Source organism: Schistocerca gregaria, chromosome 7 (assembly GCF_023897955.1).
Source record: "Schistocerca gregaria isolate iqSchGreg1 chromosome 7, iqSchGreg1.2, whole genome shotgun sequence".
NCBI classification, from domain to species: Eukaryota; Metazoa; Arthropoda; class Insecta; order Orthoptera; family Acrididae; genus Schistocerca; species Schistocerca gregaria.
The window spans coordinates 119,051,181-119,078,092 of record NC_064926.1 but is presented as its reverse complement, the minus strand read 5'-3'; the positions used below and the strand labels follow the sequence as shown (position 1 = coordinate 119,078,092).

Below are 26,912 nucleotides of genomic sequence, written 5' to 3'. Positions count from 1 at the left end.
TTTCTAAATCGCTTTGCAGCTGATACTGGTCTTCGGATGACCTTACTAGACGGTAAATTACAGCATCATCTGCGAACAGTCTAAGAGAACTGCTCAGATTATCACTCAGGTCATTTATATAGATCAGGAACAGCAGAGGTCCCAGGACGCTTCCCTGGGGAACACCTGATATCACTTCAGTTTTACTCGATGATTTGCCGTCTATTACTACGAACTGCGACCTTCCTGACAGGAAATCACGAATCCAGTCGCACAACTGAGACGATACCCCATAGCTCCGCAACTCATGTCATCGGCGAACCTCAAAGTTTTTATTTCTTCTCCATGGATTTTAATACCTACTCCGAATTTTTCTTTTGTTTCCTTTACCGCTTGCTCAATATACAGATTGAATAACATCGGGGAGAGGCTACAACCCTGTCTCACTCCCTTCCCAACCACTGCTTCTCTTTCATGTCCCTCGACTCTTATAACTGTCATCTGGTTTCTGTACAACTTGTAAATAGCTTTTCGCTCCCTATATTTTACCCCTGCTACCTTTAGAATTTGAAAGAGAGTATTCCAGTCAACATTGTCAAAAGCTTTCTCTAAGTCTACAAATGCTAGGAACGTAGGTTTGCCTTTCCTTAACCTTTCCTCTAAGATAAGTCGTAAGGTCAGTATTGCCTCACGTATTCCAGTATTTCTACGGAATCCAAACTGATCTTCCCCGAGGTCGGCTTCTACTAGTTTTTCCATTCGTCTGTAATGAATTCGTGTTAGCATTTTGCAGCTGTGACTTATTAAACTGATAGTTCGGTAATTTCCACATCTGTCAACACCTGCTTTCCGTGACGATATGCCTACAAATAAGCAAATGAAAATACATGCAATCTGGTTGAAACTTTAGTATTAAAGGATAAGAAAAGTCAAGAAGAGGCAGTAGCAAGGAAAATTGCGACGTATGAGAACCTGAAAACGCTTGATACGGAATTCTGTAGAGTGACCCAAGTAGGAAACAAGACCACTCATCAGTGCAGAGAAAGATTACTAATATCAAATATCAGTAGAACAAGATGTAACCTTTAAAGTAATGAAGATGGTAGTAATATAAGGAGATTAGAACAAAATACAGATTTACTTCAGCAATGAATAAAACATAGTTCCAGTTCCAAGAGGGAAGTTTTCTATTTTACAGACAAAATAAATAAAATACTGTTCGGAACTCTTGACGTAGCAGATGCTTCATGTTATGACAATAACACTGTGGAAGCTCGATCTGACAGTTTTCTAAGACTGTCAAAGGAACAAGTCGCCACACTATGATCAACTTTGTCTGGGATGAATCACGTTATGGAGTATACACTGATGAGCCCAAACATTACGACCACCTGATTAAAAGAGTTTCTCTCCACTTATGGAACGCAATCCAGCAGTGATTCTGCGTGCCACGGATTCGACAAATACTTGATATGTTTACAGAGGCTTGTGGCCAGATGTCTAAGCACAGATCACAAACTTTCCGTAATTTATGGGCTTTTGGTTTGTGGGCGCGGAGCTGGCGTCTGATAGCGTCCCGGTTTGGTTTCATTTAATGGAGATAAGCCGAATTTTATGGCCAATACATCAATGTGAGTTCACTATCTTGCTCCTTAAACCGTTGCTGCACGATTCTGGCCTCGTGACGCGGACCGTTATCCTGCTGGAAGATGCCACCGCTGTTGAGGAAGACATCAAGCATAAGGTGGTCCACATTCATGTTGACATAGACCAAAGCTGTCATTGCGCCTTCCGTTACTACCGCAGGTCCCGCGGAACCCCAGGTGAGTGTTCCCCACAACATAAAACTTCTCCCACTGTCCCTCGTCCATGGCGCGTTGCATGTTATGAGCACCTCTTGGCCTGGATGACGGCCTATCTGGACACGACCATTGACCTGGTTTAACAATAAACGGGATTCATCGGTCCAGGCGACACGGTCCCATTGATCCGCGATCCAATTCGATGATCTCGTGCCCACCGTAATCATAATTGACAATGTTCTTGAGTCAATGAGGTCACGTAGGGGTCCTCTGCTGTGGAACACTGCGTTCAAGACTATAAGCTGAACGTTGTGCTCCAACACACCTGTGCCTGTTGTGACAGTACTGTACTCCGTCGTCAGATCTGCCACGGACCGCCACCTATCCTGCTTTAGAGAGCAGGCAGCCTCTGATCCCTATGTTCTGTGATGAGGTCTGGACATCAAACTTTTTGTCGTCCAATCGTGGTTTCAGCATTCTTCAACCACTTCCCATAGATACTCACGACAGCAGCACGCCAACAGCCGACCAGCTTAGTTTTCTCTGAGATGCTCCCTCCCAGGCACTGAGTCACAATAATCTGGCTTTTGTCAAAGTCGCTTAAGTCGGCGGATTTCGGCATTTGCACCACTTATCGTCGCTAAAATGATTCCGCACTCGTCTCTCCACTCAATACTTCGCTGGCCGCTATGGCCGAGCGGTTCTAGGCGCTTCAGTCATGAACCACGGTACGGCTATGGTCGCATGTCCGAATTCTGCCTCGAGCATGGATTTGTGTGTGATGTTCTTAAGGTAGTTAGGTTCAAGTAGGTCTAAGTCTAGAGGACTGATGACCTCAGATGTTACGTCCCAACGTCCCATAGTGCTTAGAGCCTTTTTTTTTTTTTTCAAATACTTCTATTACCGCATCACGCGCCTTCAGCGCCACCAGGCAGGATTAGACCCTCGTGGTGGACTGTGGTCATAATGCTTTAGCTTATCAGTTTATAGTGACTAATAAACAAATATTAAAGAATGGTGTGAATAAGTTAGAGTTATTCATTACATATTCACTACAGACAATGAACACACCACTACCATCAATGAACTCATGATTGAACTAGCATCACTATTCATATAATTAAATGCTGAGTATGAGCACTTACAGCTATCATGGAAGTACAAAAAGGGATTCTAGCACTGCAGTTGTGAATCAGATACAGATGGTAAAATTTTTATCGTTAATTCAAGATGAAGTTCGAAATGTACAATTCTCTGTACCTTTATCAGAAGAATATGGTTACTTGCTTCTGAAAATCATGGATTTAGATGTATTTGTGGCAGATAGTATATAAGGGCATTCCAGTAGGGGAGAACAATGATTTCCATTTAAATGGAGTGTTGACACTCCAAACAACAACAACAAATGATACAGAGAAATGTGTTTTCTGGCGTTAGGAACTTGGTTATTCTTGGGATTAGCGTGTTGCCGTGGAGAGAGAAAGTAGGGTGGAAGAGATGAACAGACATTGAAGAGAAAGTAGAGAACAGGAACAAATGGGACGATAAGGGGATGGACAGAGATGGGGGAGAGGGGTATGGACAGAGAGAGGATAGAGGACGAGATGGACAGAGAAATGAAAGAGGAGGAGATGGACAGAGAGAGAGGGGGGAGCTACAGGCATAGAGAGGAAGAGGAGGAGATAAACAGGGGGGAAATAGACAAAGAAAGGAGGGAAGAGGAGATGGACACGGAGAGGGGAGAGGAGGTGGTGGAATTAAAGGAGAAGGGAGGAGGTGGACAGAGGGCGAAGGAGCAGATGTACAGAGTTGGGAGGAGCAGATTGACAGAGAAATGGGGAAGGAGGGGATGGAGAGAGTGAGGTGTGGGAGGAAATTGACAGAGAGTGGCTAAGGGGGTTGAGGAGGTGGACACAGAGAGAAGAGGTGGAGGAGATGGACAGAGAGGAGGTGAAGGAGGAAACAATCTAATAGAAGAATAGAATAAATACATGCCTGGGCAGTGGCAGGTACTCAGCTAGTGTATAAACAGCCAGATCAGGGGGCCGAGGGAGTGATTACCAGGAAGCAGCTAGGAGCAGTACCACAGCCGAGCCTCTAAGCCACTGTTGAGTGACACTTCGATGCTGCATGGAGTCTGTACACATCTAAGGGAAGACAACAGAGCTTCCGATGATCTTGAGTTCTCTCCCCATGAAAGAAGAGTAAGTGCTACAGAGTATGTCGCTAGGAGCAACGAGTAGTATTTGTTATTTTCAGTTTTTCTGAACATAAAGAGGAAAAAGTATTGTCTCACATGTTTCTGCAGTTGTGGCAGAACTGTGTATAGTTGGAAAGTTGCAAGCGCAGTACTCGTTTCTGGAAGAGGAAGGCAGAACTCATAAATTAGGAGCTGCTGGAAAGGACTAACATAGAGAGTCGTATGACGTACTCAACGATTTCCAAAGATATACAGGCATTGTAAGACACTTCCCCGAATAAGGCTGCTTTATTGAGAAAATAAATTATTCTTAAATTGGATCCTTAAGTCATTCCACCATTTTTCATTTACTTCGAATAGAAACTTCTTCTCTTCGTTCCAGAGTCACCTGTGCTAATCACCCTAGACTACCGTTACTCAGTAGACCTAGCCCAAATTATCGTCAAGTACCTGTCTGCACGATGCAAGCCATATCTTGTCCAAGTTGATGATACGACCTGTGCGGGTATGCGACAGGTATGACATTATAAATAATATTGTACGCTATGGTCATAGGCATGTATGTAATATTGTGTGCGTTGTGGCTACTGTAGTAATGATTAAGGTAGGCTCTCAGTTCAAACAACAGCGCTGTAAATAATGATAACTAATACCCATGTGGAAAATGTATCATAAACTCTTTTCTTTTTCTCTCTCTTTTTCTCCATACGATATAGTATTCTTTCACCTGTGCTAATTTAACAAAATCAAATAAAAATCAAATCTAATGAAACCGAAAGATTGCTTAGCGGATTTTGTTTATGGCTCTCTTACATTCATGTAGAACACTGAACCATTTTATGCTATGTGTTACAGTATATGAGGTTAATTGGTTAATCATACTAGGAAAAATAGTATAGGACCTACAGGAACGTAATTTCGCCAGCCGCGGTGGTCTAGCGGTTCTAGGCGCGCAGTCCGGAACCGCGCGACTGCTACGGTCGCAGGTTCGAATCCTACTTCGGGCATGGATGTGTGTGATGTCCTTAGGTTAGTTAGGATTAAGTAGTTCTAAGTTCTAGGGGACTGATGACCACAGTAATTAAGTCCCAACCTGCTCAGAGCCATTTGAACATTTTTTTTAACCTGATTTCCTAGTGTGTGTGTGTGTGTGTGTGTGTGTGTGTGTGTGTGTTGATGCTGTGCGCCTATTGTAGTACCCAGATGTAATACAGGGTAATTATAAATACCATGAAAATTTTTAAAAACTATGTACAGGTAAACATAACTCAACAATTGATACAGCATGTGAGACCTGAGTTTCCTCCAGCGTATATAATGTTCAGATAACTTACGGGGATGTAGCCGGGTGAGGTCGTCGAGAATAGCCGATATTTCGACAGAAGCACACCCTGTCATTTCCGAGACAAAACTGCAGCAAGTAAGCGCTGTGAAAGGGAATTTAAAACCTCGGTTTCCAGAACAGTGCCGAAAAGATCACACACACACACACACACACACACACACACACACACATATGGCAAACACAACCAAAGATGACTGACATCAGAAGTTATCGATAGTGAAAATTATTGATCAGTGCATTAACTGCATCCCTGATTTTTTTAAATTTATTTTTTTATTTATTTATTTGCAAGGGAGGGAGCAGAATTTAAGCAAAAGCCTCTTTCTCTGTTTATAAGGTTACTTTCAACCTCTTCTATAATAACACTATCACAATATCTGGAAGTGCATGCCAGACTCGTCGTGTTGCTATGTTCCATAGGATGAGCGGTGCCAAGACAATGTTCTCCAGTAGCAGACTTGCTGGACTGTTGTAAGCATGTCTGACGCTTATGCTCAGTATGTTGGTCCTCCAAAGTCATGATAGTCTGATTAGTATACGACATGCCTCGACTGCATGTAATACAAGAGACATCCGCCTTAAGCAAGCCCATATCATCCTTTACGGAACCTAAAAGGATCCTAATCTTAGACGGTGGTCGAAAAACAAAATTCACACTATATTTCCACAAATTACAACAATTCATGTTGGAAATGATAAAAGCATAAGGCAAAAACGCTGTAGCTTTGGTGCCATTTCGGAATTGTCATCACTCACTCGTTGCATGATTGATCGACAGTACAATGCACATCTGATCTATCTTTCACTGCTTTTTTTGATGTGTGTAAAAATGTATTCACCTCTAGCAGGACGGTGAATGGCTGAAGCCATACTTGGCGACGCAGACGCGAAATGGCGGGGAGATCCCCATTATATAAAAGCATTTTGAGAACTAAAATGGGGAGATATCTCTCTCTCTCTATCTCGTCTCATGGAGAACTGCACAAGTGTGTGGAAATAAGCAAGGGCGTTGAGAGTTTTGCTTTGTGCGAAAAGAGGACGATACGCTTCACGTGTCGTGGCGACAGATAGCAAAGAGGTAGATAATTAGTCCTGCGGTAATTTTTTTGTGGGCAAAGAAATTGTGCACGTTGCTCCAAGCCTTAGCGAGTGTGCAGTAGCCATTATTTCGACTAGGGAAAGATTTGAGTTCTACAGAACGCAGGAAAGTTGAGACTGAGTGAATTCAGTCAAGGCCAGAGTAGGGAATTAGCGTTTCAGATCCAGCACAGAGACAATGTTGTTGCAGATGCCGCTTGGTAAAGTACCATTGCGCATTAGGCCACAGTAAATTTGGAGCCCAGATTTTGCTCACTCCAATTTGCTTATGCTTTGACCACTGAACATTTAAAGCCTGGATACTAACCTACCCTCACATAGACTAGATGTGAGTTTTTTCATTGGTACAAAAAGTAAATTTATTCTCCACCAACTCAGTGCATTGACCAGCCACGACAATGTAGATGTAAATATTTTGATGAAGATTTTTAATCTTTCTTTCCTGTGATAAGAAATTCTGTGTGTAGAGATCACGATTTTAATAATCGTCAATTCAATATGTCCAAGAGTTAAATTTTTTTTTGCTGAGTGTCAAAAGTAATTGAACATGATAGTTGTGTATCACTCGACCCCTGAAAGCACATTTGATACATTATACGTAGAATAAAAAAGGGAACAGCTGTTTTATTTTTCTAGAATAGACTCAAAGCTTTCACCTTTATTAATTCATGCTTCTAGTTACGTTTCAGCAGCATTTTTAATGATTTTTAATGACTGCTAATATCTGCAACTGATATTAGCTGCCTTACAGGGCCAAGTTCATATTTATTTAGAATGTCCGTTTAACACCCAGGGCTTGAGAAGACATATCAGATGTTTTGCCCATTTGCGCACTAAGTGGTAAGCTAAGTTTGCACACATTGGTACACTCACTATGCAGATACAAACGTTGGAACATGACATCATGACATTTGTGACCTCAGTATGAGAATACTACTGCAAAACGTGTCTTGAACAGAGTTAATAGCAAAGAAGTAACAAATTAAAATGTTGTGTCTGATGACGCAGTTTTAGTGCAAGAACAGCGATAATGCAGTAAGCAATGAACTTCTTTCCTATTCGTTGGGAGTCAGAGAGAAAAGCTTTCGAAATGGTTTGAAATTGTATGCAAAGTTTGCTGGAAGTTGCAAAGTGCTCGCATTCTCAAATATAGGATGAATATACAATGTCCAGTCACATTAATGAGACCACCTGTCAAAAAGCTAAAAATATCATTTGCAGAATGGGTCACTGCAAGACGTGCACGAAGAGAGTTGTGGTGATTCTGGAAGGTACCGACGAGGATGTGGAACCTTGGAACTCCAGTACCGTAGACATCTGCACTAAATTTCTTGGTTGAGGATCTATGGAGTGAACATTTCGATCGATGTGGTCTCCTAGATAGCCCATTGGTTTTGAATCGGAGAAGTTTGGTAGTCACGGGAGTAGGATAAACTTATCCTGGTGCTCTTTGAACCACACAGGTACACTCCGAGCTGTGTAACACGTTGCATTGTTTTGTTGGTAGATGCTATCGTGAAGAGGGAAGGAAGCAGACGGTATATGGAGGTGGACGTAGTCTCTAAGGATAGGTTCATGCTTGTGTTGATCCGTTGTGCCTTTCAGATTGACTAGATCACCAAGTGAATGTCACGATAACATTCCCTAGACCACAACGCTCCATCCTATGGCCTGGACCCTCCCGACGATTGTCTCGAGGTGTCTGCTTTTTGTTGCGATGGAGCGTAAAACGTGATTCCTCTGTGAAGGCCACCTGTCACTGTTCAGTGGGCGTCCAGACGTGGTAGTAGCGTGCAAATTCCGGCTTTTTGTTACCAATTACCAGCAGTTGGCATGGGTGCATGGACTAGGTGCCTGCTGTGGAGGCCCATACGCAGCTACGTTCACTGAATGGTATTTGAGGAGACACTGTTGGTAGCCTCTTGATTCAAGTGGGCAGTCAGTTGCGTGGCTATTCGCCCATATACATCTCCGCAGCCGTTGTTCCTCCCAGTAGTTTACGGCTGGTGCACCGCAGTTCCCTCAGTGCTGCACCATTGTGCCATACACGGTATACTTCAACCAATGCGGCATGCAAATAGTTCACAAACCTAGCCATTTAGGAAATGCTTCCATCCCTGTCCTGAAGGCCAACCATCATGCCATTTTGAACGTCAGATAAATACACTCCTGGAAATTGAAATAAGAACACCGTGAATTCATTGTCCCAGGAAGGGGAAACTTTATTGACACATTCCTGGGGTCAGATACATCACATGATCACACTGACAGAACCACAGGCACATAGACACAGGCAACAGAGCATGCACAATGTCGGCACTAGTACAGTGTATATCCACCTTTCGCAGCAATGCAGGCTGCTATTCTCCCATGGAGACGATCGTAGAGATGCTGGATATAGTTCTGTGGAACGGCTTGCCATGCCATTTCCACCTGGCGCCTCAGTTGGACCAGCGTTCGTGCTGGACGTGCAGACTGCGTGAGACGGCGCTTCATCCAGTCCCAAACATGCTCAATGGGGGACAGATCCGGAGATCTTGCTGGCCAGGGTAGTTGACTTACACCTTCAAAAGCACGTTGGGTGGCACGGGATACATGCGGACGTGCATTGTCCTGTTGGAACAGCAAGTTCCCTTGCCGGTCTAGGAATGGTAGAACGATGGGTTCGATGACGGTTTGGATGTACCGTGCACTATTCAGTGTCCCCTCGACGATCACCAGAGGTGTACGGCCAGTGTAGGAGATCGCTCCCCACAACATGATGCTGGGTGTTGGCCCTGTGTGCCTCGGTCGTTTGCAGTCCTGATTGTGGCGCTCACCTGCACGGCGCCAAACACGCATACGACCATCATTGGCGCCAAGGCAGAAGCGACTCTCATCGCTGAAGACGACACGTCTCCATTCGTCCCTCCATTCACGCCTGTCGCGACACCACTGGAGGCGGGCTGCACGATGTTGGGGCGTGAGTGGAAGACGGCCTAACGGTGTGCGGGACCGTAGCCCAGCTTCATGGAGACGGTTGCGAATGGTCCTCGCCGATACCCCAGGAGCAACAGTGTCCCTAATTTGCTGGGAAGTGGCGGCACTGCGTAGGATCCTACGGTCTTGGCGTGCATCCGTGAGTCGCTGCGGTCCGGTCCCAGGTCGACGGGCACGTGCACCTTCCGCCGACCACTGGCGACAACATCGATGTACTGTGGAGACCTCACGCCCCACGTGTTGAGCAATTCGGCGGTATGTCCACCCGGCCTCCCGCATGCCACTATACGCCCTCGCTCAAAGTCCGTCAACTGCACATACGGTTCACGTCCACGCTGTCGCGGCATGCTACCAGTGTTAAAGACTGCGATGGAGCTCCGTATGCCACGGCAAACTGGCTGACACTGACGGCGGCGGTGCACAAATGCTGCGCAGCTAGCGCCATTCGACGGCCAACACCGCGGTTCCTGGTGTGTCCGCTGTGCCGTGCGTGTGATCATTGCTTGTACAGCCCTCTCGCAGTGTCCGGAGCAAGTATGGTGGGTCTGACACACCGGTGTCAATGTGTTCTTTTTTCCATTTCCAGGAGTATAGCTCCATTTCCGCATTACAACAACGGATGCACTGCATTCTATGTCCCCACGATATGCTTTATATACCCTTCACAACTGCTACTGTCACCGGCCGTCTGTGAGTTGTTACAGCACGTTAACATCGAACACAGACGGTGGTGACATTTATGTGAGTTGAATATGTCGTCAGGATAATTTGCACAACATGAATTATACTGCATAAATAGGTAAACAAAGTTTTTTAACTCCAATGCTTAAGTTATTGTGCTGAGCCTTTAACGTAAATTATTTAATGAACAGATTATGGAATCATTTTAAATTTTTAAAATTCGGTTAATAACTAAATGAAATACTGGAAACCAAGTTTTGCTTGCTCATGGAAGCCTTTAGATAAACTACCTGTAACTGTGCCGTGAACTGCGCACAGGGTTAGCCATTTAGTAATATATTATAGATAATAGGTGCGTCTAAGGACAGGAAGTAGCTGCTGTCTCTAGCAATATAAAAACAGTGCCTGGTTTCGATTGTAAAAAAAAAAAATGGCCTAAAATCCACAAAGAAGCAGCCAAAGCATCAGGAAGAACATGCCAAGCACATAGATATCGTTGTAATGATTTGCGATTGAACTTACAGTTAATTTCTCGTCTTAAAAAAATGGTTCAAATGGCTCTGAGCACTATGGGACTAAACATCTGAGGTCATCAGTCCCCTAGAACTTAGAACTACTTAAACCTAACTAACCTAAGGACATCACACACATCCATGACCAAGGCAGGATTCGAACCTTCGACCGTAGCGGTCGCGCGGTTCCATACTGAAGCGCCTAGAACCGCTCAGCCACTCCGGCAGGCTTCTCGTCTTAAGATAGTTTTGGTTATACGAAGGCTACTGAGATCTGCATACATGCATCACACACAGAGTTTATCTTTACACGTTGTCCCTAGCAGAAGGTAGGGTATTAATTTAATTACGCTGCATAATCATATTGGTAAAATAACCACACCGTTTATTGCTGGCCTACAAGGAAGTAGAACCATTAAAACAGCTATTTTTGACTTTGTATCGTTCTGTTCTTCAGTTACTACATGGCAGTCTCTTGGAGCGCTAGCATTGCTACAGCTGCCAGAAATTTGCATTGTTTTGCCCAACAGTGTTAGGTACAGACTGTTTTTAGTAGACTGTAGTTTTAATGTAGCAGCAAGTTTCAGAACAGTGCACACTCCCACGCAGAGTACTGGGAACTTTAAACAGCGCTTGCCAATGCTGCCAACTACAAACTAAGCGACATGGACTACATTACGATGAAGTGACATCTACGCGTGAAACACTCGCGCTTTTGCTCGAAAGTTAGAAACGCAGGCGTAGCGGAAGGTCCGGTCACCTTCTACCACTAACATAAAGAAATCCGAAACTAATATGTTGACCATGTGGTGACACAGTATAAAGCCAGGGAAAGAATACGTCATTTGGATGTGACAACAAAGCATGTCACAGGTGGTGGTTTAAATGTTACACTTAAATACATTGTGAGAAACAAATAAAGTTAGGAACAAATAAAAACATTACATTGTTTAATAGTTTTAAATTCTTTCATACCAGGCCAAAGCCTTCACACCTAGTACCTTCATTGCAGTACAGGCAACGTACGCTCCTACCTCCGTTTGATATGTGTCCGTTTATTCAAGGAAAGGAGGATTCGCTACCGAGTAAATTACGTACCAATAGTATATAGATGTCAGACAGTCTTTTGACGTGCCACTCGACATGTTAGCAAGAACTGGTGTGCAACACGGCATGTGGGGTTGTTATTTAGTAACTGACAAGCGGTGTAGTAATGAGGTACCTGTCATCTGATGCTGTTGTTGCTGTTGTGGTCAACATTGTTGCGACTTGTTTTGATGCAGCTGTCCTCGCTAGTCTATCCTGCGCAAGCCGCTTCATCTACGAACAGCTACATCCATTTGAACCTGCTGTCTGTATTCATGCCCGGGTCTCTCTTTGCAGTTTTATCTCCCACACCTCCCTACATGACCAAAATGACGTTTCTTTGATGTTTCATGTCAATCCAGCCTTTCTTTTAGTCGAGCCACAAATTTATTTTTTTCGTTATTTGGATACAGTAGTTCCCCGTTAGTTATACGCTGTACCCATCTAATCTTCAGCATTCTTGTGTAGCGCCAAATTTCAAAAGCTTCTATTCTTTTCTTGTCTGACCTACGTATCGCCCGCGATTCACTTCTGTTCGAGGCTACTCTCCAGGAAATACGTTCAGATGGTTCAAATGGCTCTGAGCACTATGGGACTTAACATCTGAGGTTATCAGTCCCCTAGAACTTAGAACTACTTAAACCTAACTAACCTAAGGACATCACATACATCCATGCCCGAGGCAGGATTCGAACCTGCGACCGCAGCAGTCGCGCGGTTCCGGACTACAGCGCCTAGAACCGCATGGCCACCGCGGCTGGCAATACGTTCAGAAAACATCTACTGTCACTTAAATTTATATTACATGTAAAGAAATTCTTCTCTATCAGAAATGTTTTTCTTTCCGTTGCCAGGCTCCACCGTCAGTTACTGTACGGCACAGATAGTAAAATAACTTATTTCCTAGTCACCGGCTGATTTTAAGCGACTAATTCCAATTCCTTCCTTTACTTTTGTTCTTGTTCATTCTGTAAACTAAACTGCCTGACAAAACAGTGAGTCACCAGAAGGGGAGAAGGAAAGAGAATGAAACTTCACAGATTGAGAGCGTGTGTGATGTTATTTTAGTGATTACCAAATGGAATCAAATTTACAGAGAACTTGACAATATTATCCCACTTGTCGGTATGACTTTATTTCCCCTGTGGCCTGGGTGTGCGCACTGATTCGCTTAGAAAGGATGTTCAAAATGGTTCAAATGGCTCTAAGCACTATGAGACTTAACATCTGAGGTCATCAGTCCCCTGGACTTAGAACTACTTAAAGCTAAATAACTTAAGAACATCACATACATCCCATGTCATCGCCGTACTCGCCAAGGACGGGCATGTGCGGCAGTTCAGAACCACAGTTCATCGCTGAACACAGTGCGATGCTGTTCATCAGCAGTCCATGCTTCCTGGTGATGGCACCACTCCAAACTCAGCTGTTTGTGTTGTGGTGCTGACTGTAATTCCCTGATGCGCCTGCTGCTAGTTCAAATGGTCCAAATGGCTCTGAGCACTATGAGACTTAACATCTGAGGTCATCAATCCTCTAGAACTTAGAACTACTTAAACCTAACTAACCTAAGGACATCACACACATCCATGCCCGAGGCAGGATTCGAACCTGCGACCGTAGCGGCCGGGCGGCTCCAGACTGTAGCGCCTAGAACCGCTCGGCCACCGCGGCCGGCGCCGACTGCTAGTCTCTGACCAATGGTATGGGGCGTCACAGAATGTTTCTGGGAGCCCGTTACTAGTTTTCGGATTGCCGGCTCAGAAGTGAAGGTGTTACGGTGTGCTTGGTGCACAGTAGGGCGATTCATCCTTTTGGTGATCAGGCTTGCCTGACCGGATCCTTGGCGAAGGTATGCCTGTCCTCAATTTCCTATGGAGACCAACATCAGACCACTGTCGTATCCGATTGCCCTACACATGTGACTATAGTGCGATTCAAACAGTTGGGCAAATAACTGAACAATGGTAAAGCACTTTGATGGCCATTGTACCTCTCACAGAGAATCGTAACTCCAAATACACTCCTGGAAATGGAAAAAAGAACACATTGACACCGGTGTGTCAGACCCACCATACTTGCTCCGGACACTGCGAGAGGGCTGTACAAGCAATGATCACACGCACGGCACAGCGGACACACCAGGAACCGCGGTGTTGGCCGTCGAATGGCGCTAGCTGCGCAGCATTTGTGCACCGCCGCCGTCAGTGTCAGCCAGTTTGCCGTGGCATACGGAGCTCCATCACAGTCTTTAACACAGGTAGCATGCCGCAACAGCGTGGACGTGAACCGTTTGTGCAGTTGACGGACTTTGAGCGAGGGCGTATAGTGGGCATGCGGGAGGCCGGGTGGACGTTCCGCCGAATTGCTCAACACGTGCTGTGTGAGGTCTCCACAGTACATCGATGTTGTCGCCAGTGGTCGGCGGAAGGTGCACGTGCCCGTCGACCTGGAACCGGACCGCAGCGACGCACGGATGCACGCCAAGACCGTAGGATCCTACGCAGTGCCGTAGGGGACCGCACCGCCACTTCCCAGCAAATTAGGGACACTGTTGCTCCTGGGGTATCGGCGAGGACCATTCGCAACCGTCTCCATGAAGCTGGGCTACGGTCCCGCACACCGTTAGGCCGTCTTCCGCTCACGCCCCAACATCGTGCAGCCCGCCTCCAGTGGTGTCGCGACAGGCGTGAATGGAGGGACGAATGGAGACGTGTCGTCTTCAGCGATGAGAGTCGCTTCTGCCTTGGTGCCAATGATGGTCGTATGCGTGTTTGGCGCCGTGCAGGTGAGCGCCACAATCAGGACTGCATACGACCGAGGCACACAGGGCCAACACCCGGCATCATGGTGTGGGGAGCGATCTCCTACACTGGCCGTACACCTCTGGTGATCGTCGAGGGGACACTGAATAGTGCACGGTACATCCAAACCGTCATCGAACCCATCGTTCTACCATTCCTAGACCGGCAAGGGAACTTGCTGTTCCAACAGGACAATGCAAGTCCGCATGTATCCCGTGCCACCCAACGTGCTCTAGAAGGTGTAAGTCAACTACCGTGGCCAGCAAGATCTCCGGATCTGTCCCCCATTGAGCATGTTTGGGACTGGATGAAGCGTCGTCTCACGCGGTCTGCACGTCCAGCACGAACGCTGGTAAAACTGAGGCGCCAGGAGGAAATGGCATGGCAAGCCGTTCCACAGGACTACATCCAGCATCTCTACAATCGTCTCCATGGGAGAATAGCAGCCTGCATTGCTGCGAAAGGTGGATATACACTGTAGTAGTGCCGACATTGTGCATGCTCTGTTGCCTGTGTCTATGTGCCTGTGGTTCTGTCAGTGTGATCATGTGATGTATCTGACCCCAGGAATGTGTCAATAAAGTTTCCCCTTCCTGGGACAATGAATTCACGGTGTTCTTATTTCAATTTCCAGGAGTGTATTTATATACCTACCAATTGGTGCACAATAGGGCGATTCATCCTTTTGGTGGTAGACTTGCCTGACTGGATCCTTGGCAATAGGTATGTAGTATGTGTATGAAGTTACACTGACATACGATCATGTTTTGTGGGTACCTTATATTTGTGTAAGGAAGTGTATCTTCAAGACACTACCCATTCCGTAGAGCTCCTCTTTCCAGTCCGTTACTGCCTTTGAGAGAAACTCAGTGTCATAAGCAAACCTCAAAGGTTTTACTACTTCTTTCTGGACGTTAATACCCCTTCCAAATTTCTCCTTGGACTTCTGTACTTGCTGCACAGTGTTTAGATTGACTAAAGTCTGGAATAGGCTGCAACTTCGTCTCACTCCCCTCTGAACTATTCCTCCCATTTCATGTCCTTCGACTGTTGTTAGAACTGTAGCCTGGTATTTGTACAAGTATGAGCTTACTTTCAGCTCTGTGTGTTTCAGATCTGTTATCTTCATAATTTCGAAGAGTTTATTGTAGTCAACCCCCGTGAAAAAATTTCTCTATAAACTCTATAAAGGTAGATACTAATTTTACTAAGGTTTGAAGCTCCTCTTCTCGTTCTTCCGTGTTTGCGATTTAAAAACTGGGTTATTTCGGAAATCAGCCTTACGCAAACACAAATAGTTTATTTTTATGTTTCCCCAGACATGTTCCGACACCAATATGTCATCTTCTGTGGGAGAACTTTTATTTTCTGTTAAGTACAATATCATATTTGTAATAATTTAACTACTGTAGGCCTAAGAAATACAATATTTACAATTTGCTTCGTTTTGTTTCGACACTCACCTTTAAATTACATAGCTAATTGAACTGTATTATTAAACATCGATTTTAGTACTCGTTTTCGTCGCTTTTTTGACAGATGACAGTTTGCAGATGACATGCTGTCAAAAAAACGACTCTTTTGGGCTCCGATAGGAGCATTTTTCCGCTAGATCCCTTCTTTTCCCTGTTGCAGCATGGGATTGTAACTCATATGAAAATTAATATAGTGGTCAGTAACATTTAGATAATTTCCTTATGTGAAAGTGAAATAACGCAAATCTAAGTTCTCACCTCAGATCGGATTTTATGTGCAAAAGAATTCCGCATGTGCTTCAGTTTGCTTAATGGGGTTCCCAGATGATGGCGGACACAGTTTGCAGCATATCTCTCCATGCTACGTCACTTTACTTTTTCGCCTCAAACCGTATTTTACGTGCGTATCTTCCGTGTACATGAAGTGTAACTTTGAACCTCTGTATCTCGGAAATGGATAAAGATATGAAGAAAATTTTTAAGGTTGTTCGAGGTCGGAATCTTAGGAGTACATCGCAAAAGTTTCCGCCGTTTTCTGTGCACAGCCATCTTGGAATCCATGGTTGGGGGTTTGATTCGCTGGTGACGGCTAAAATATAGTAAAAATGTGGGGTTTTCTAAGGATACCCTACCCCAGGAACTAATGGTACCTCCATGGGTCCCATCAAGCCCACCGGAGACCACATTAAATACAAAAAGAACCACCCGATTTCCTGCAGGAGGAAGTGGGACACTAAGACTATTCTTCTGTTGGATATACAAATGGTCCCTAGCGCAAGGAAGTTCCAAGAAAACTTGACCCTACCTTTTTACAATCAATAGAACGTGAGGTGTAAGCACCGACCAATTCAGTTTTTATGCACAGCGTTTTGGTACCCATTAGGTGCGCATGCATACCGATTGTACTGTTGATTCAATAGTATTCACATTCGTCTTGAAGACTGAAGGTATTTCACGAGTCTTATGAATCATAGAAACCAGATGGAATAATTTTTTCACCGCTTGTTCTCCTAAGAATCTGAATAATTTTGAGGAGCTGTCTTCTCAGGGGACTTGTGTCGACTTAGGTCTTTTAGTGTGTGCCAAGTTATTCTCGCAATATCATATTGTCTCCTACATCATCTTCACTTACTTCCTTTTCTCGTTGTATAGTATTATCGAAAAGTCTGTTTTTCCTGTATAGATCTTGTATGTATTGCTTGCCCGCCCCCATAGCTGAGTGGCCAGCACAGGTGGCTGCCATATGGAGGACCTGAGTTCGATACCCAGGACTGCCGGGCATATCTCGGTGATCAGAAGACCAGAACGGCGTCCACTCAGCCTCAAGGTGCCAGTCGAGGAGCTTCTCGAAGGAGAAGTAGAGACGGCGAGATACGAAGCTGACAGCAGCGGAGAGAGACAGGTGTGTTGACCCCAGGCCAATGTGTACTGCATCCAAATGACATGGGGGGGGGGGGGCTTAATACATTGCTCCACCTTTTACCTTTCCCTTCTATGCGTAGAACTGGCTTACCATCTAATCTCTTGATTTTGAGAGAGCTGTTTCTCTTTTCTCCAAAGGTTTCATTAATTTCCCTATCGGCCTTATTTATTTTCCCCTTGCAAAAGCGTCACATTGTTTGCGTAGACGTTCCTGTTATGTCATTTTACACCTCCTGTCAGTTTCATTTTTCAGATGTCTGCATTTCCTTTTGCCTGCTTCATTCGCTGCGGTTTTGTATTTTGTCCATTCCTCAGTTAGATTCAGAGACTTGTGCTTTGTCGAAGGATTTCTACTCATCTTCCCCAAGGAACGAGAACGTGCACAGAATTCACATAACGTAAAAAATGAGACAAGAGATCCTTACCTGTGGACCACGGTAGGGGGCGCCGGGGCGTCTGTGTTCTGGTACAGGTGCCAGAGGCAGCGTCCGCCGACCCTCCGTCTCTGGCCTCCCAGAGTAGGCCAACTCCGGCCTCCTGGCGGAGTAGTCTAGCTCTGGCCTCCTGGCAGAGTAGTCCAGATCGGGCCGCCTGGCGGAGTAGTCCAGGTCGGGCCTCCTGCCAGAGTAGTCCACGTCTGGCCTGCTCGAGTAGGAGTAGTAGTCCGGCCCCGGCCTCTGCTGGTAGTAGGGGGGCGGCGGGGGCGCGGGCAGGCGGCCGTAGCGCGCCTCTGGCGGCGACGGCGGGAACTCGCGGCGGCGGTCGGCCTCGGGCTGCGCGTCCGCGTCCACGATGGAGTAGCTGAGCGGCCGCTCCCAGCGCTGCCCGCGGCCGTCGCCGTAACCCCGGCTGCCCGCCTCCTGCCGGCCGACGCGCGGGTACGGCGGCGCCGGCACCTGCGCATGCGCACGTCACCACATTTACCCACAGCGGCCCACCAGAAGACCGTCCAGCAGACTGCACCCATGCGTGTGCTGCTGATGCTGTGGTGTACGGGAAGGTCTCGAAGCTCAGTGGATGTAGCTCCAAATGTAGAAATTTGGGTCTTAAAACAGATCAGTAGCAAAAGAAACCATAATTTCGCATACAGCATTAGTAGTTTCTTTCTTGACACAGTCACGCCATTTACACTACTGGCCATTGAAATTGCTACGCCAAAAAGAAATGCAGGTGATAAACGGGTATTCATTGGACAAACATATTATACTAGAACTGACGTGTGATTACATTTGCACCCAGAACAAGCACTTCTGGCCGTAATAATGGCCTTGATACGCCTGGGCATTGAGTCAAAGAGAGCTTGGATGGTATGTACAGGTACAGCTGCCCATGCAGATCCAACACGATACGACAGTTCATCAAGAGTAGTGACTGGCGTATTGTGGAGAGACAGTTGCTCGTCCACCACTGACCACACGTTTTCAATTGGTGAGAGATCTGGAGAATGTGCATTGCTCGTCCACCATTGACACACGTTTTCAATTGGTGAGAGATCTGGAGAATGTGCTGGCCAGGGCAGCACTCGAACATTTTCTGTATCCAGAAAGGCCCGTACAGGACCTACAACATGCGTCATGCATTATCCTGCTGAACTGTAGGGTTTCGATGAGATCGAAGAAGAGTAGAGTCACGGGTCGTAACACATCTGAAATGTAACGTTGACTGTTCAAAGTGCCGCCAATGCGAACAAGAGGTGACCGAGACGTGTAACCAATGGCACCCCATTCCATCACGCCGGGTGATACGCCATTATGTCGATGACGAATACACGCTTCCAATGTGCGTTCACCGCGATGTCGCCAACACGGATGCGACCATCGTGATGCTGTAAACACAACCTGAATTCATCCAAAAAAATGACGTTTTGTCATTCGTGCACCCAGGTTCGTCGTTGAGTACACCGTCGCAGGCGCTGCTCCTGTCTGTGATGCAATGTCAAGGGTAACCGCAGCCATGGTCTCCGAGCTGTTAGTCCATGCTGCTGCAAACGTCGTCGAACTGTTCTTGCAGATGATTGTTGTCTTGCAAACGTACCCATCTGTTGACTCAGGAATCGAGACGTGGCTGCACGATCCGTTACAGCCATGCGGATAAGATGCCTGTCATCTCGCCTGCTAGTGACACGAGGCCATTGGGATCCAGCACGACGTTCCGTATTATCCTCCTGAACCCACCGATTCCATATTCTGCTAACAGTCATTGGATCTCGACCAACGCGAGCAGTAATGTCGCGATACAATAAGCCGCAATCGCGATAGGCTGCAATCCGACATTTATCAAAGTCGGAAACGTGCTGGCACGCATTTCTTTTCCTTACGCGAGGCATCACAACAACGTGTTACCAGGCAACGCCGGTCAATTGTGTTTGCGTATGAGATATCGATTGGAAACTTTCCTCATGTCAGCACGTTGTAGGTGTCGCCACCGGCGCCAACCTTGTGTGAATGCTCTGAAAAGCTAATCATTTATAAATCACAGCATCTTCTTCTTGTCGGTTAAATCTCGCCTCTGTAGCACGTCATCTTCGTCGTGTAGCAATTTTAATGACCAGTAGTGTAAGTTTCTTGGCGTAACATTGCACAGCGATGTGAAACGGAACTAGCATGTGAGAATTATGGTAGTGAACGCCATGTTCGACATCGAGTTATTGGAAACATTTTGGGGGAGTCTGGTTGATCTCTAAAGTAGACCGCATATAGGACGCTAGTGTGACCCATTCTTCAGCACTGCGCAAGTGTTTGGGATCCTTACCGCGTCGAATTAAACGAACACACCAAAGCAGTTCAGAGGCAGTCTGCTAGATTTCTTATCAGCAGGTTCAAACAACATTCAGGTATTACGGAGATGGGTTTAGAACTCAGTTGGGATTCCCTAGGAGGAAGACGGCGTTCTTTTCGAGGAAAACAAGAAAAGAAACCCGTAATTTTCCGACGCAGCATTAGTAGCGAAGTAGCAGAAAATTTTGAGAACCAACATTTAAAGCTGACTGCAGAACGATTCTACTGGTGTCAACATATATTTTGCGTAAGGACCACAGAGAAGAGATACGATAAATTAGGGTTCATACGGAGGCATATAGACAGGGACCCACCAGGTTAGCCAAGCGCGCTAACGCGCTGCTTCCTGGACTCGGGTTGGCACGCCGGCCCCGGATCGAATCCGCCCGGCGGATTAATGACGAGGTCCAGTGTGCCGGCCAGCCTGGATGTGGTTTTTAGGCGGTTTTCCACATCCCCATAGGTGAATACTGGGCTGATCCCCACGTCCCGCCTCAGTTTCATAGACATCTGAACACTATCGCCCTATTCCATGGATTACACTAGTCGCAGACAGTTGGGGTACACTAATTCCTTCCCGGGGGGTACTAGGTGACGGCAGGAATGGTATCCGGCCACCCCTTAACTAACATTACCACATCCGATTACCCATTCCAACCCTGCGTATCCGTGGGGTAACGGCACAAGCAAAAGAAAGAAAGAAAGAAGATGGAGGCATATAGACAATTGTTTCTTCCTTGCTCTGTTTGCGAGTGGAACAGGACAAGAAATAACTAGCGGTGGTACAGTGTAATATCCGTCACACACCATAAGGTGGCTTGCAGAGTATGCATGTAGATGTAGATATTATAAATTAAAGTCGTCTGCCACGTTTTTCTGTCTGTCTGTCTGTGAAGGCTAATCTCAGGAGCTACTGTAGGGATTTTCACACGGTTTGCACAAATACAGGGCGGTCTTGAGATGAATGTTCACCAGTATAGGTGCACATCGAGGCAGTGTAGGAGTTCTGTCATGTGCAGAGTATCTGTCCCAGCCGGTCGGTGTGGCCGTGCGGTTCTAGGCGCTTGAGTCTGGAACCGCGCGACCGCTACGGTCGCAGGTTCGAATCCTGCCTCGGGCGTGGATGTGTGTAATGTCCTTAGGTTAATTAGGTTTAAGTAGTTCTACGTTCTAGGGGACTGATGACCACAGATGTTAAGTCCCATAGTGCTCAGAGCCATTTGAACCATTTAGTATCTGTCCCAGCTGTCCAAAGTGGAAGTGCTGTGGAACAGACCGCCATTCTCGTATTCCAGACACACGAACAAAATCCAAGTGGATGCAACTTTGGCGTCACATGGGTTCTGTAATCATTGTGAAGCATAGTGGACTAGAGGTGACAGTTCCCACGCCAGAAACGGTATCAGATGGTTACATGCAGCTGTGCAGTGAAGCCCACAGAAATCTGTCTGTCACTATTCCAGGACATTACAAATCCGTAAGACATCTTTGCTGCGGATTATGGAACGGGATTTCAGATTTCATCCTCGGAAGCTGCAAGCAGCTCAGTAGTTATGTCTGGGAGATAAAGAGAGTGGACATAATTTCTGCATAGTATTACTGGACAGAATTGATCAGCATGCCACATGTCTGACAAATATCGGTATATCTTATGGGGCAAATATTCAACCGCATGTCAGTTGAAAGGAAACTTTGGTATTACTCGGATACAAACGTGCAGATCTTTCATCAGAAAGCCGAGGGTACCCAAAAGGTCACCGCCTGATGTGCAGTGAAATTATTAGGTCACATTTTTTTTTAGGGCAACAACGGAAAGTCAGTGGGCGTCATTTCCGAACGGTATCCGACTGTGATAAACATTTTTTTTTCGTTCCGCACCTCCAGGGACATTGTCATCTAAATGTGATATAATTTCTGGGGCATGAGGCTACAGACCTTATAGACCGTGATTCAGTGAGTACACTGACGCACCACTGACAACACTGATTACTCTCACGATTCGGTGATATGACATGACCGGCGAGCCCACCTAACCTTTCAGCCCATGATGTTTTTTTCTTTGCAGTCATCTGATGAACAAAGTTCGAAGTTGGATTTTTTTTTTGTTTAAGAGGACTGTACAATACTGATCAGTTGAAAGCCACATTACTGGAAGGGATACAAGCCACTTCTCAAGAAATGATGTAGAATGTAACGAGCAACTTCCTCAAACGTCTTCGGTAATGACTCGCCATGATGGAAGCCGTCTGTGTGTTGTTCTTTATCAGAAACAAACTTGTGTTTGGCTTTTCAGTAACTGCAATGTACGTAGAAGAGTTATCTATAAATGAACTTGGCTTAAATATATGCTAAATCTCATAATAACTAAATCAAAATGTACTACTTCTTGTTGGTTATCCTGTAAATACGTTGATTCATACGGAAGACCTGTCTACAGAATTTAATACCACTACACCAGGCCAGTTCTACAGCTGTAGGTACGTACTGCTAGCTGTGCGAGGCCACTAATGGGCTACTATTTAGTGGAACACGGTTATCACGAGTGGTATAGCTAGCAGAGAACGAGCACAGAATGCATTGTTACCAAGTTTCTCCCACCTTTTATATACGCCAATAGCCCTATGTATAAAGAGACATGAAATTCCAAAAAATGTGGGAAACTTAAAAATGGCCAATAGGTCACACATATACCATTGTGCACCGTGTTATATAAAATTATTTTGAACTGAATTCAATTAAGAGATCAGGAACTGTCTTGCCTAGAGTTTAAACATGTTGCCAACCCAGCTGACCAAAATTTAAACGATTGCCCCATTGAGTTTGAAGTTAAAACAATTCCACCCCCTCCACCCCCCAACCGACATCATGATTGAAACAATCATCACCGCTATCCCTTATGCGCACCCCGGACCTCACATTAAGTCAAGTCATTCGACCCATTGCCGCCATTGGAGACCGACCACATGGGGTTACCGCCAACTGCTGCCTTGTAGCACTGGAGAAGATCGCACGACACATGCCAATTCAATAGCCTAATGCAAACTGACAGAAGAAATACTTCCAACTGATTGATGAAAGGAGGAAGTACAAACATGTTCCGGGAAAATCAGGAATACAGAAATATAAGTCGCTGAGGAATGAAATAAATAGGAAGTGCAGGGAAGCTAAGACGAAATGGCTGCAGGAAAAATGTGAAGACATCGAAAAAGATATGACTGTCGGAAGGACAGACTCAGCATACAGGAAGGTCAAAACGACCTTTGGTGACATTAAAAGCAACGGTGGTAACATTAAGAGTGCAACGGGAATTCCACTGTTAAATGCAGAGGAGAGAGCAGATAGGTGGAAAGAATACATTGAAAGCCTCTATGAGGGTGAAGATTTGTCTGATGTGATAGAAGAAGAAACAGGAGTCGATTTAGAAGAGATAGGGGATCCAGTATTAGAATCGGAATTTAAAAGAGCTTTGGAGGACTTACGGTCAAATAAGGCAGAAGGGATAGATAACATTCCATCAGAATTTCTAAAATCATTAGGGGAAGTGGCAACAAAACGGCTATTCACGTTGGTGTGTAGATTATATGAGTCTGGCGACATACCATCCGACTTTCGGAAAAGCATCATCCACACAATTCCGAAGACGGCAAGAGCTGACAAGTGCGAGAATTATCCCACAATCAGCTTAACAGCTCATGCATCGAAGCTGCTTACAAGAATAATATAAAGAAGAATGGAAAAGAAAATTGAGAATGCTCTAGGTAACGATCAGTTTGGCTTTAGGAAAAGTAAAGGCACGAGAGAGGCAATTCTGACGTTACGGCTAGTAATGGAAGCAAGGCTAAAGAAAGATCAAGACACGTTCATAGGATTTGTCGACCTGGAAAAAGCGTTCGACAATATAAAATGGTGCAAGCTGTTCGAGATTCTGAAAAAAGTAGGGGTAAGCTATAGGGAGAGACGGGTCATATACAATATGTACAAAAACCAAGAGGGAATAATAAGAGTGGACGATCAAGAACGAAGCGCTCATATTAAGAAGGGTGTAAGACAAGGCCGTAGCCTTTCGCCCCTACTCTTCAATCTGTACATTGAGGAAGCAATGATGGAAATAAAAGAAAGGTTCAGGAGTGGAATTAAAATACAAGGTGAAAGGATATCAATGATATGATTCGCTGATGATATTGCTATCCTGAGTGAAAGTGAAGACGAATTAAATGATCTGCTGAACGGAATGAACAGTCTAATGAGTACACAGTATGGTTTGAGAGTAAATCGGAGAAAGACGAAGGTAATGAGAAGTAGTAGAAATGAGAACAGTGACCAACTTAACATCAGGATTCATGGTAACGAAGTCAATGAAGTTAAGGAATTCTGCTACCTAGGCAATAAAATAACCAATGACGGATGGAGCAACGAGGACATCAAAAGCAGACTCGCTATGGCAAAAAAGGCATTTCTGGCCAAGAGAAGTCTACTAATACCAAATACCGGCCTTAATTTGAGGAAGAAATTTCTGAGGATGTACGTCTGGAGTACAGCATTGTATGGTAGTGAAACATGGACTGTGGGAAAACCGGAACAGAAGAGAATCGAAGCATTTGAGATGTGGTGCTATAGACGAATGTTGAAAAGTAGGTGGACTGATAAGGTAAGGAATGAGGAGGTTCTACGCAGAATCGGAGAGGAAAGGAATATGTGGAAAACACTGATAAGGAGAAGGGACAGGATGATAGGACATCTGCTAAGACATGAGGGAATGACTTCCATGGTACTAGAGGGAGCTGTAGAGCGCAAAAACTGTAGAAAAAGACAGAGACTGGAATACGTCAAGCAAATAATTGAGGACGTAGGTTGCAAGTGCTACTCAGAGATGAAGAGGTTAGCACAGGAAAGGAATTCGTGGCGGGCCGCATCAAACCAGTCAGTAGACGGATGGAAAAAAAAAAGCAAACTGTTCAATATTTGTTCCGATTTCGCAACTAGCATGTTGTTTGCGATGGCGCAACAGTCACAGGCCATGTGACTCGAGTTAAGGGAAATTTGCAAATGCAAGTAACACACGTACGCTTTATCCATACCGAAAAATGGTGGGAAATTCAAAATAACCAGTAGCTCACTAATACATTCCACAGGGAAAGTAAGATATTTACAGAGGGGCATTTGTCTTGGTGGGGGAAGACTTGCGCGGTAGCTCAGAAGTCAGGAGGACCAAAAGCAATGGCTCAGAAGCCAAAAAAAGGAAATACGGTGTTTATTTTAAATTAAAAACGGGAACATAATGTCTGTCGGCTACTAAACATAGAAAAACAATAGTTCCGCCAATATAAACTCTTCTTTATTATATGCAACAGTCATGTACCGAGCCCATTTGAGGTTGAAACACGTTTATTCTTGTTTACAAGTCGAGTCCGAACGAACAAGTCAAGCGGTCCAGCCAAGCGCCGGAAGCTGGCCTGTTAGTTGCGTATTGTAGCCGTGTGCCGGCCAGAGTCTGTTGGAGCTGCCAGTCGACTTTTGAGAAATATACGTTTTTTTGAGATACGCTGTAGTTCTGGAGTTCTCTATAGAAAATCTGAATAGTTCTTAACAATTACGCATTACAAACAATACATGGCCTGGCTCCATTAGGTCTTACGCTGGGTATGTCGCCTATCTATCCTGTAGTTTTTCAACTCTTCGTTTTGCAACAAGTTTCGAAACTTTGGCCTTCCCCTTATCCTTTCCCAGCAAACATACTCTCAAAATTATCCTTACGAGAATAGCGCAAGCAGCACAATCATGCACAACATTTCGACGAGTTCCCTCACTTCTTCCTTCCACTGTAGTGCTCATTACATTTCCTGGAAATGGTTGGTTTTCTAGAACTCCGGCTATCTTTCTGGTGCCTGGTGACACAAATCATGCGAATTACGCCTCAGTGTATCTGTATATCGTTTAACTAGTTTCTCTCGTACGTAAGATGCACCTTACGACAGCTCTACATTGGCAACAGCTTTCTGTCGCCGAAGGTTAACTTTTGCATGATGTCTAGTCAGAACGTTTCCCTTGAGGCTCGCATTGCATCCTTCACCCACTTTATACATCAGATTGTGTCTGCCTTGTGAGCAGCTCGCTGCGCACGTCAGATGCTTGCCCTGGAAGGTTGCGACACAACACTTGTGCTCGCGCTACATTCTGAATCTCTGGCATCCACTCTTCCACAGATCTAGCCCTGTGAACTTGGCCATCCACTCCACGAACTCGCCTCCTCCTCCTTTTCCTCCGTTCACCTTTATTCTGATGAAATATATGTGCCTGTGCCCGGCTGTCACGACATCTGCAACACAACTACCAATAACTTCTTGTGCATTCCCTGTGGTATCTAAAACCACATCAGCTGGAATTCCAGTTTGCACTATGCAAAAACCACCGGCACATGCACTTCTCTGTGCATCTGGCCCAGACTCTTCGACCTCAACATAACACACATTATCACCAAAAGGGGCAGATACTACTGCACTTAAATCAGCAATGTTGCTATCCACAGACCTATTCACTTCTGTACAGCCCATACTCATTCCTTCTGTCACTACAGTTATCTCATACTCTTCAGTTCCACATGGCACTGGAGCTGATACTTCCATGTTACTTTTCCTAACATCCACTTCGTTACTATTTCCAGGAATTTGTACATGTGACCACTCCCGGTCATTTTCTTACTTCTACTACTCAAAATATTGTCCACTCCATTGCCAAGTTCCGCCCTACACTTC

At 45.3% G+C, this 26,912-nt stretch overlaps 1 protein-coding gene across 1 annotated transcript in view; it reads right to left on the bottom strand.

Annotated features, from left to right (window-relative positions):
• LOC126282210 (translation initiation factor IF-2-like) overlaps positions 1-26,912 on the bottom strand; it is a 243,374-nt gene that overhangs the window by 11,164 nt on the left and 205,298 nt on the right. The window contains exon 3 of the mRNA XM_049981758.1: positions 17,809-18,279. Coding sequence (XP_049837715.1) covers positions 17,809-18,279 — 471 coding nt within the window. The remainder of the gene's footprint in view (positions 1-17,808; positions 18,280-26,912) is intronic.